The following is a 12,392-nucleotide window of genomic DNA, read 5'->3' as shown; positions in this document are numbered from 1 at the left end:
GGTAGATTTGTTTAGAGGTGGTGATGGTGGTCCTAGTGTTGGAAGTGGTGGCGATGGTGACAGCGTGGTGGTGGGGGCGGTGATGGTGGCGGTGAGATGGGGGTCGTCAGGAGGTCGGTGTGGTGACAGCGTGGTGGCGAGGGCGGTGATGGTGGCGGTGAGATGGGGGTCGTCAGGAGGTCGGTGTGGTGACAGCGTGGTGGTGAGGGCGGTGATGGTGGTCAAGGAGGTGGTCCTGGTAGAGGAGATGGCAGTAGAGATGATGTGGTAGCAGTGGTCAGTATCCGTGATGGTCAGTATCGGTGATGGTCAGTATCTGTGATGGTCAGTATCCGTATCCGTGATGGTCAGTATCCGTGATGGTTAGTATCCGTGATGGTCGGTATCCGTGATGGTCAGTATCGGTGATGGTCAGTATCCGTGATGGTCAGTATCGGTGATGGTCAGTATCGGTGATGGTTAGTATTGGTGATGGTTAGTATCCGTGATGGTCAGTATCCGTGATGGTCAGTATCCGTGATGGTCAGTATCCGTGATGGCTAGTATCCGTATCCATGATGGTTAGTATCCGTGATGGTCAGTACCGTGATGGTCAATATCCGTGATGGTCAGTATCCGTGATGGCTAGTATCCGTATCCATGATGGTTAGTATCTGTGATGGTCAGTATCCGTGATGGTCAGTATCCGTGATGGCTAGTATCCGTATCCATGATGGTTAGTATCCGTGATGGTCAGTGTCCGTGATGGTCAGTATCCATGATGGTCAGTATCCGTGATGGCTAGTATCCGTATCCATGATGGTTAGTATCCGTGATGGTCAGTGTCCGTGATGGTCAGTATCCGTGATGGTCAGTATCCGTGATGGCTAGTATCCGTATCCATGATGGTTAGTATCCGTGATGGTCAGTATCCGTGATGGTCAGTATCCGTATCCGTGATGGTCAGTATCAGTGATGGTCAGTATCCGTGATGGTCAGTGTCCGTGATGGTTAGTATCCGTGATGGTCAGTATCTGTGATGGTCAGTATCCGTGATGGTCAGTATCGGTGATGGTCAGTATCGGTGATGGTCAGTATCCGTGATGGTCAGTGTCCGTGATGGTCAGTATCTGTGATGGTCAGTATCCGTGATGGTCAGTGTCCATGATGGTCAGTGTCCATGATGGGTGGTATTGATGATACTGATTAAAATGATTACCTTGACTTGGTTTCGGTTAACCATTCCCTCATCACAGGGGCGTTGCCAAAACAGAAGTAACATAGGGGCCTTTCTGGTTGATCTCAAGCTCCTGGTCAATGTGATTTGCGAAAAGAACCACCCTTAACCCCCCATACCCTATAAACTCTTAGCTTATTAGCCAGTCCTTTTGCGATCTGCACCCATTCCGGTCTTGATAAATTGGGGTCCTGGCTTCTTTAATCAATATTAAATGCAAGGTACAGGAAGGCTTTGGCCCCAGTTGTTTTCCACGCATCGGGGCTTTCCCATCTTCTGGGCCCTCCAAGCCCTCCCTGGACCCCGTGGAACCAGCGGCATCAAAGGAAAAGAAGGACCTATGATAGACATGACCTCTTAGGAGGTTTTCGTGGACCAGACCCGGAAAGAGGCCAACCACTTGTCTACGCATGTGAGCCAAAATGACTCACCTGGCCCCACCAAAGGACCTGTAGTTTAGCCAGGGAGGGAGCTGGCACGGAGATGGGTGAGTGCCAGCCTTCTCGGCCCACTCAAGTCAGGGCAGAGGATTGCACGTGCCGGGCCTCATCAAAGCCTTCCCACTTCCATGCCCCTTGGGTACATATTCTCTGTGTGTGCGTCTCTGTCGCTCTCTCCTTCTCTCTCTCTGTCTTTCCCTGTGTGTCGTGTATGCATTTTAAGCTGTCTTAATGGAATAAGGTAGAGGATTATTAATTTTGAGGGCTAGAACATTATTCTTGACTGTGGATCAAATAGTTGTTACTGTTTGACAAAACCATAGGCCCTTTAAAAATGAAGCCACTGATGTGTAACAAGGACAGTTGGGTTCTTTTGCTAAAATGCCAGGTGTCTCCAGGGACTCAGATCACATGACAGATTCCAAGCAGAACCCCCTTCCTGCAGATCACGGGGAAGGAAGGAGAAGGCGCCCCCCTCACCTGGGGGCAGATGAGGGACCTAGAGTAGCGGCCCCTTGGGCCCAGACCTCTGTCCACTCAGCCACATGCTGCCCACATGGTTCTCTCGTGGGGGGTGACTTGTTCAGGCCGCCATGCTTGCCAGCATCGCAGATGCCGCCTGACATTTCTTCCAGAGGCCTTGAAGTTATCATAGCCACAGTGGCTGGGACATCTGTCTTAAAGAAAGACTGTGCCTGTCTTTGCAGTGATCAAAAATGGTCTCTTCCAGCCCATAAAGCATGGGCTGCAAATCCATAACCTGAGCCCTCCCCTCACCTGGCCATCTGTCTACTGACAGCACAGCGCCGCCGGTGTCACGAGCACACAGTCCAACATCTCAGATTCCTCGAGGTGGCGCAAGGGGAGTGTGGGGCTGAGAAGGGAAGGATGGATCCGCCGGAGGAAGCACGGTCCTTAAGGGTTACCAAATATAATTCAATATCTACCTCCTTGCCCCAAATCAAGCTGTTTCCTTCAAAATGTCTCTGCAAAGAAAATCCACCCCCAGGTTGATTAATGCCGTGTCTAGTCCCCAGAAATCCCTTTGGGCTTCCTTCTCTCCACGCTCCTAATGCTTCCTCCTCTTGCCTCTCTTCCCTGGGGTCTGTTCCGCTAATAACCCAATTCATCACACGCCCCCACCCCAGACCCGGTGTCTGCTTGCATCAGGCCAGCCCAGGTCTTTCGATGTTTCTGGAATTCTAGGCTGCAGAAGCCAGCCGCTTGTCCAAAACGTATTATTTATCTCCTGCGCTTTTGCAAAATCCCAAGTAGAAATAAATGTTAAGAGTCTATGTCATCTCATACACTAGCTAGGCTGGAATCCATTTGGAATTCTAAAAGCAGAGAAGGGGGCTCAAAAAGACCAGATTCCTTTCAGTGTGAAGAAGGGGAGGGGGATTAGATTAGCCTGAAGACCTGAGGAGCTTTTTTGAATCCGAGAGAAAAAAGCGAAATACAGCCCTTGGTCCAGAGAGCACCTGCTTCCACCTACAACGCTCTTGAATCCCTGGCCTCTGGCCCTCCCCACCACGCCCACTGCCAGCCCCCAAACCTGTTGTGCACCTGTGTTCCCCGCACTGCTGAGCCAAAGATGTGGAGCCTGCTGGGGGCTCCAGGGCTGGCTGTGGGGCTCCCCCAACCAGCTGTGACCCCTCCCACCCCAGGCTTCACTATTTAAGGGGAGCTATTGAAGGATCAAGAACTCCCCATCGGTGGCTTTGTAGCAGTAGAGCTATTCTTTTAAAGGTCGGTGAGTCTAGTTCACCAAACATAAGAAGGAGGTCAAGCCTGATTCTCTTTCACGACCCCTGGATCTGGAGATGGTGGGGGGCAGGTAGGCAAGTCCCCACACAGCTGTGAGCCTGCCTTCATTAGCCAGTGGTGGGCTTTGGGAAGTCATCCATGTTTTATGTATTTTGAAGAACCTTGACCAAGGCTTTACATGACTACCCAGTGTCACACGTTCTACAGGTTGAGTGTGTTTACACGTATACACTGGACCAAAGTCATTGTAGTTGTTTTGCATCACTCTTTCCTTCTGGACGTTTATTTGATTTACAATATCGTGTTAGTTTCACGTACACAGGGCAGTGGTGCAGTTATGCGTATGTGGACATCTGTTCTTTTTCCAGCTTCTTTCCCCTTGTAGGTCATTGCAAAACACTGGCTAGAGTCCCCTGTGCTGCACACTAGGCCCTTCTTGGTCACCTATTTTATATACAGTGATGTGTCTCTGTTAACCCCAGTCCGAACCTGGGGTTAAGGAGTCTTTGCTTGTCACGATTCCTCGTGTTACAAGTCAGGAGGCAGTGACTCGCAGCCTAACAGGGAGGCGGGCAGAGATCTGAGTATTAGCTGCTAGGGAGCTTGGGCCCTCAATGCTCGCCCACTGGCTGGTCCCCTCCATGCTGCAGGCAGGACGTGCACCCATGGGTGCCCAAGGCTGAAGCTGCGCTGGGTACCCAGCCTGGGGTGTCTACTGGGTGCTCAGCCTTAGGGGGTATCACCTATGACTGTCCCCAAAGAACGTGTTCCCTTCTCAGCTTCCAGGGTCGCCACTCAGACCTGTTTGTACGTGTTTCAGGTGTTGTGACCCTGGGAAGGAGATGGACTGGATGCCAGGGAGTGATGTCATCTGGTCATTATTATTCCTTTCACCGCAGGTTTTGTTTTCCGAGATCTAACTTGACAACAGAAGGTCCGGGTCATCCTCACTGCCACCAGCTGTCTTTATGCAAACATGCTTAGAAATATGCTCTAGTCGATTTTGTGTTAGCTTTTAAAATGGATGTTTTAAGGGGCATTAGGAAACTTGGGTACCAGGAGTTCCTGTCATGGCTCAGCAGAAACAAACCCGACTACTATCCATGAGGATGCAGGTTTGATCCCTGGCCTTGCTCAGTGGCTTAAGGACCCGGCATGGTGAGCTGTGGTGTAGGTCGCAGATGCAGCTCGGATCCTGCATTGCTGTGGCTGTGGTGTAGGCCAGAGGCTTCAGCTCCGATTCGACCCCTAGCCTGGGAACCTCCATATGCAGCAGGTGTGGCCCTAAAAAAAAGGAAAGAAAGAAAACTTGGGTACCAAATGGAATGATGACTAGTAATACACAAAAAATTACAAAAATAACAGTAATAAAGCTACAGAAAACAAAGGGCCTACAGGTGCCAGAACAGCTTCTTCCAACTGCTTTTCATGCAGTCTTGTGCTTATTTCTCCCAGCAGCCTGAGAAGTAAATCTTTCTAGTCCCATGTTTACAGGTAAGTCTGAGATGGGTTCAAGCTCCAGGAAACCCCCCAAGCAAGTAGTAGTGTAGACGCGAGGGATAGAGGTTGCTTTGCCAGTGTGGGGCCTCCGAGGCGCTCGACCCTTGATGCCAAACCTCGCGGACCCCCAGCCCCTTATTAACATGTCCCGGGAATTCAGTGTACGTGGGGCCAAGGATCCCCCACCAAGGAGGACGGTGGAGGCAAGTTGTTGGGATAACTCGTGGCCCGAAAGCCAGGCTCTCTGATGTGGGTCAGAGTCACTTATGTCGCACGTCATTCTGTCCCTTGACCGTCATTAGACCCTTTCATTCCGTGAGGTATTTCCAGATCGCGTGTTCAGATGACACAGTCATTTCACACACCTGACAGTGCTCAGGTCACGCAATCATGTTCGTTTAAAAAAAGAAAAGAAAAAATTTGACAAAGTAGGTCAGAATGCTCTAGAGACCTTTGACCTGAGCTCCCCAGCGCTGGGACGGGCTCCGAGACGGTGGCCTTGCCCTGCCCTTGCCGTTCCTCCCGCCTGGAAAGAACTGAACAAGTCACGGCGGGTCTCATTTATGTCCCTGGAACCTCTCCTGACAGAACGGACGTAAATGGACAGAATGGACTCGAAGTGTAATATGATTGCAGATGTCATAGGGAGGCCCTTCCGTCTCCAAGGTTATGTAAAAGCATCAGGAATCATTTCATGGTTCATCTTCCCAGCATGCCTGTGCTCTCAGTGAAATCTCCCATTATCCCAAGTCCCAGGGACCCATCCTGCCGATCTGTTCATCCATGTGTGTTTGCCCTCGTTGGGGGCAGAGGATCGGGGGCAAGTCGCTCTGTTTAACAAGAGAGTCTCCCACCCAATGGGAGCGGAGCCCCGCAGTGGCTCCTGGAAGCAGGACTCCGCCTTCTAATTCCACATATCAAAATTATGTAAGAAATGATCTTTTGGGAGTTCCCATTGTGGCTCAGTGGTTAGCGAACCTGACTAGGATCCATGAGGACTCGGGTTCAATCCCTGGCCTTGCTCAGTGGGTTAAGGATCAGGCGTTGCCATGAGCTATGGTGCAGGTTGCAGACACGGCTTGGATCCTGCATTGCTGTGGCTGTGGTGTGGGCCGACAGCTGTACCTCCGATTGCACCCCTAGCCTGGGCACTTCCATATGCCATGGGTGTGGCCCTAAAAAGACAAAAAGCAAAACAAAAACAGTAACAATCCTTTTAACTAAAACAAGTCAAACTCCTGCTTATCTGAACACCATGTAAATTTCCAGTTTTAAAAGATTTGGAATGTCTCTGCAGATACCAAACTAAACCTATATGACCCTGATTTCATGCTTCCTTGTCAGTTGCCAAAGGGCTCGTGGCCCTGTAGACCCCAGGGCCATGGATGTGCGTGCCCGATGGCTGAAAATCACTCAGGGAGGTGTTCCTATCGTGGCTCAGCAGAAACCGACATAGTGTCCATGAGGACGCTGGTTCGATCCCTGGCCTCCCTCAGTGGGTTAGGGATCCAGCATTGCCGTGACCTGAGGTGTAGGTCTCAGATGTGGCTCAGATCTGGCCTTGCTGTGGCTGTGGTGTAGGCCTGCAGCTGCAGCTCTGATTTGACCCCTAGCCTGGGAACTGCCATGTGTTGCAGGTGCAGCTGTAAAAAGAAAAAGTGTGGGAAGGGGTGTGGTTGTGTGTGGCTTCCTGCCCATTTGACTTCCGAACACACTGGTGCAGACTCCCCGCCCTCCTTTCCTGGGGAGACGCAGCTCTGTCCAGGAAGTGGGTTCACGGGCCTGTTCCGTGGTGACCCCTGGGCTCTGTCCTCTCCATCGTCTTGGATTCCACAGTTTTGTGGAAACAGATCCTTCAGCGCAACGGCGGAGTCATCACTGAAGCCCTGAATGTCAGCTGCCTGGCGAAGATATCAGACGGCTTCACCCAGGGCGACATTGTCCACGTGGTCAAGCAGGTGCTCACAGAGCGGAGGGTCCGGCAGCAGCAGTATAAGCCGCTCATGGCCGTGGAGTTCGTCGCGGCGCTCACCAGCATGAGTCCCGTCTACCAGGAGGAAGAAGACAGCTTTAAGGTAAACGCCTTGTGGTAAAGCCTCTCTGGCCAGGTCTTCGAGGCAAACACCTGCCCTGCCACCTCCGCCCTCCCTTCAGTCTCCCGGCTTTCATGCATTTGAACTCTGCCAGGTCCAGTGGAATTTGGAAAATCAAAATTTGGGCGTCACAGTAGCTTTCTGGCCTTAGCAGCAAAGCACATGTGTTCCACAATTGAGGAACCTTGTGATCCTTGACCTTGTAATGAACAGCCACACTGCAGAATGGAGCAGCAGCTTCAGAATCGTTGGATTCACACACACACACACACACACCCGTTTTTTCTTCATAATTCACATCATGGAATGAGCTTTGCATGGAGAGAAACAGGCTACTTCAGGCTGACGCTGGTTTTGCCCCATGTCTCCCGTGGTACGCTTCATCTCTCAGTGTACCCGAGATAGGAAATCACAGAATTCACCAAAATTCGGGGTGGGTTTTTTCTTTCTTTCTTTCTTTCTTTTTTTTTTTTTTTTTTTCCTTGTTAGGGCCGCATCTGTGGCATATGGAAGTTCCCTGGCTAGGGGTGGAATCAGAGCTGCATCTGCCAGCCCATGCCAGAGCCACAGCAACGCAGGATCTGAGCCGCATCTACAACCTACACCACAGCTCATGGCAACTTTGGATCCTTAACCCACTGAGCAAGGCCAGGCATCAAACCCGCATCCTCGTGGATATTAGTCGGATTTGCTTCCGCTGAGTCACAATGGGAACTCCCCAGTTTTCTAATTTTTAAGTGCATTCTGAGATGCGCACAGAACTGCTGAAATCTGGAGGAAACTGAGAATCGACTATCCCCAGATCTCTCTGCTTTAGGAGGAGAAGAAATAGCCAAAAACAATAGCCTTTTCCAAGCACAGTCAACCTTAGAGCCCTCGTACCCGAGGCCCAGGCTAGCAGGCAGCCCTCCGGAGCCTTTTAAGAAATACAAACACAACTGTGTTCTCTTTCTGGACCTGAAGGTAATTTTCTTGGCTTTCTTGGCCATCCAGGAAGAAAACTCTATCCATGCAATTGCATTCACCACCATCTTGGCCACACGATCACCAGGAAGACAAGTGGAATTCCATCCAAGTCTCTTATCTCTGAAAGCCAGCTTGAGATTAGGAACATTCCTTCCAACCCTACACTGTGTTTCTCTTCTGCTCTGTGGGTGATGCTTCCAGGAGGGTGGAAAACAGTCATACTGGTCCCCTAATAAGATCTGTGCGAAGCATTGACAAACTTTTTCTGTAAAAGGCCAGGTAGCAAATATGTTGGGCTTTGAGAGCTATGTGGTCTCTGTCGCTATTTCACACCGTATCGTAGCGCAAGAGCATCCACACACAGTAAATAAACGAATGGGTCCAGCTGGGTTCCAATAAAATTTTATTTGCAGAAACAAGTAGCAGGCCAGATTTGACCCACCAGCTGTAGTTTACTGACCGCTGCTCTAGCAAAACTCAAATTATTTCCAGCTCAAAGCTAAAACTTTTTGCCAACCATCTGAATTAACATACTTGTTAACTATTTAAACCTCGTTAGTATTCACTGCAAATATGTATCCTCTTCAAGCGATATAGTCTTTTCAGAAATTCCCAGGTTTTTTTCTCCTTTCTAAAATAATTATGTTCCTTCTTATGTTGAGGAACTAGATCGAGGCATTAAAACCTATGCTTTCTCATAGCTGGGTTTTTAACTTTCTGAAATGATCTCTGAAAGTTTCACTATCTGCTCTAAGGGCTTGAGGTCCTGTAACTGTAACTGATCATAAAAGCAAGCCTTACTCCAAAGCCAGTTTTACTGACCATATTCCTTACTGCATCACAGCAAATTAGGAGTCTGTCACCTTAAGTACTTGGCCCCATCACCTTAGCAATGAAAGCAGAGCTGATGCTAAAAGAAGGAAGAGAAAAGCTCCAAGTGCCAGAAATAAAAATAAATCTCAAACATAGGACAACCGTATGCCTAGCATGAGGCATAGAGAGCAGTAAGAGATAGAAAACAAAAAAGATTAGGAGTTGTGGGAAATAAAATGACAGAGCTGCCACTTCTATGACTGGATCTTTGTTATTCCAATATCACCAAGGAGCATTAACTTCTAAACATCCTATCAAACCCGGTTCTGAGAACCATGTGGAAACAAGTGCAGTGCTGCTGGGGAGGGAGACAAAATGAGAGAAATTGAGACCAAAACAAAGCCTCCTAAACAAAATTAATCTAAAAATCAAAATTCCAAAACATTTTAGGAAATCTAGTGGTAAGTACAATCTTTTTTTTTTTTTTTTCTGTCCACACCTGAAGTATGTGGAAGTTCTCAGGCCAGGAATCAAACGCAAGGCACAGCAGTGACAACACTGGATCCTTAACCCACTGAGCCACCAGGAAACTCCTAGGTACAATCTTTAAGCAAAAATGATTAAACGATAGTTTAAACAAAAACATTCAGATTAATATAATTAAGGTGTTCGAGAAAATAAATGAAGGCATAACTTCCATTAGAGAAGTACACAAAGTTTTGGAACAAAGACAGGCAGAAATGGAATAAAAATAGATAATTACTTAAAAATCACAAAAATAAAGCTTAGAAATGAAAAAATATAGTAAGTAACATAAAATGTCAAACAATAAAAGATGTATGAACTCGACTAGACATAGTCAAAGAGCAGATTAGTAGAATGGAGGATAGTCCTGGGGAGCTCCCCCATATGGCAGGACAGAAAAATAAAAAGATAAAATCTATAACCTGAGAGTTCCCACTGTGGCTCAGCAGGTTAAGAACACAACTAGTATCCATGAGGATGCAGGTTCAATCCCTGGTCTCACTCAGCAGGTTAGGGATCCAACATTTCCACAAGCTGTGGTGTAGTCACAGATGTGGCTTGGATCCAGTGTTGCCATGGCTGGTGGCTGTGCTGTAGGCCTTCACCTGTGACTTCAATTTGACTTCTAGCCCCAGAACTTCCATATGCTGCAGGTATGGCTGTAAAAATAAAAAGATAAAATCTATACACTGCAAAGAAACTTTGAAGACATTAGCACCCAACTAATAGAAGTTATAGGAAAAGAGAACAGAAGAAATATGAGAGGAACAATGATTTTAAGAAATACTTGCTGAAATTTTTCCTGAATTAAATATGTGAGTTCTCAGATTAAAAACAAATTCCATGTGCAAAACACACGAAAATAAATCCACACCTACTTTATTGTGAACCTGAGAGCAAGACAACCAGCTAGCATTCAGATCCCAGGTCACCTACAAGGAAGCAATTGGGAAATCAGATGTCTCCTTGAGAACAATAGACACCAGGGGAAACTGAGATCATATCTGCAAAGGGCTGAGGAAAAATAGCTGCCCACCTAAAATTTATATCCAGCTAAACTAGCATCCAAAAGATTAGAAGAAAATAAAGCTACTTTAAGACATACAGAGACTGAGATAATTTCCTATTCACACTACTTCAGAGAGCAGTTTGGAAATACCAAAGAAAATTGAAGAGACTCTTGATCTCCAACCCCAGGAATTCTATTTATTCATATAACATGCCCAGAAGTTTTCTCAATTGCATATAAAGAGATATAAAAATTGTGAATTTCAACACATAATAACAAAAAAATTGGAAATGACCTATATGTCCATTAATAGATGAATTGATCAGTAACACGTAGTATATTCATTTAATGAAATATGACAGCTACAAAGTTTATAAACCCAGATGTTCCTCAGATTTCAAATAAGTGTGAAGGTTGAGAAAAATGCCACCACAAGGCCAGTTGCAATCATTAAGGGTTTTGTTGGTATTTTGGCTCCAGGATTTCTGCCACATGTTCAACAGTCTCCCTCAGAGTGTTTGAATGCCTTCCCAAGACTGACACATGGTCACCAGTCCAGCGTTTGGTGGCCACGTGTAAACCATGGGGAGCCGTTCACATTACCAATAAAACCCACACCTTCAGGGTAAGCAAGAGCCCCAGGAAGTCAGGTGACCCAGTTGGAAAGAGTTGCTGGTTCGACTGGGCCAGTGATTGTTTTTATGTGTTAACTCCTTGAGACAGAAATTTCAAATTGTATGGAAATGCAGGCTAGGAAACCCACGGAGAAGGAATGTGTATTGAATGAATGCTCAGTGCTCAAGGTTAAATGGCGGCTTGCCCCTTCCTTTTAGTGAGCTTTTCTTTATTTTTAAGGGCATCCCAGTGACTTCACGTCATTTTGATATTTTCCTAAACATCCGTTTGATTTCAGAACTGGTACGCCAAGACCCCTATGGGCAAAAAGCGAGCCTTGGTGTTAACAGGGGGTAACCCAGAAAATGAAAAGGACAAAGGGAAAAAGAAGGAAAATAAAGGAAAAAAGGAGAAAATGAAAAAGTAATGGCTTTCCAAGGAGCCATCCTTGAGTCTCTGAGGGATGGAAATGGCCTGACTCTCCAAGAATGAGATTCCCCACTGTCTTCTGCCCATCCGAAGACCCTGGCTGATGCCACCAAGGCCAGCAGCCCCGCCCTTGCTCGGTTAGATCTTCACAGGCCTTCCACCAAGTCCAAGTGCACAACAGTTGTCTCTAGACTCATAATGGTTTCTTAATCTATGTGGGGTTTGCTTATAACTGAAATTCCCTCTTCACACACCCCACAATCCTTCCGGCTTGGACACTTCATCTCATCAGGACTAGTTGCCAAATTTAAAATTTGACAGCGAGAAAATACTCTATTTCGACAACTAGTAAGTTCAGCCTGTCATTGGCACTACTGGCTTTTTACTAATCCATATATACTGTATATTATCTTGCATATACTTTAATAAATTAATTACTCGATCTATTCATATATTTTATATAAGGGAATAAAAATGGTTTTTCTTGAACTGACTGAGGAGTCTGGTTGCTGGAGCTAAAAAAAAATCTTTAAAAGGAACTCATTTAATCTTCTGACTTTGAAGATGGGAAACTAAGGCCCAGGGTCACAGTTCATATTTGGCACATTGGGACCCAAGTCATTGCCTCTTAATTCCCAGTTTACTGCTCTTGAGAAGCAGCAGAGCACCCGCAAGCCAGTGGCTGGATGAAAACTATGGCATAAAGGCAGGACAAAAAGAGGAGAAGAGAAACCCCAGTAAAGAATCAAGAAACACTAAATAAGAAAAAAGACTAAAGAAAAGGAAGGGGAGGGCCAACAGATCAATTTAAATTTTGTAAGAATACGAAAGTTTCGGAGTTCCCGTCATGGCTCAATGGTTAACGAACCCAACTAGTATCCATGAGGATGCCTGTTCGATCCCTGGCCCCGCTCAGTGGGTTGAGGATCCCGAGTTGCTGTGGCTGTGGTGTAGGCCAGCAGCTGTAGCTCCGATTCGACCCTTACCTGGGAACTTCTGTATGCTGCAGGTGCAGCCCT

General features: G+C 47.2%; 1 protein-coding gene across 1 annotated transcript in view; it reads left to right on the top strand.

Moving 5' to 3' along the window:
* Nucleotides 1–12,172, top strand: part of IQCA1 (IQ motif containing with AAA domain 1) — a 169,544-nt gene extending 157,372 nt beyond the window's left edge. Inside the window, exons 18-19 of the mRNA XM_013984621.2 lie at nucleotides 6,760–6,998; nucleotides 11,243–12,172. Coding sequence (XP_013840075.2) covers nucleotides 6,760–6,998; nucleotides 11,243–11,371 — 368 coding nt within the window. The 3' untranslated portion in view covers nucleotides 11,372–12,172. The remainder of the gene's footprint in view (nucleotides 1–6,759; nucleotides 6,999–11,242) is intronic.

This window comes from Sus scrofa, chromosome 15 (assembly GCF_000003025.6).
Source record: "Sus scrofa isolate TJ Tabasco breed Duroc chromosome 15, Sscrofa11.1, whole genome shotgun sequence".
Lineage (NCBI taxonomy): Eukaryota > Metazoa > Chordata > Mammalia > Artiodactyla > Suidae > Sus > Sus scrofa.
The sequence above is the reverse complement of the archived record's forward strand: the minus strand, read 5'-3'. Positions and strand labels throughout refer to the sequence as shown.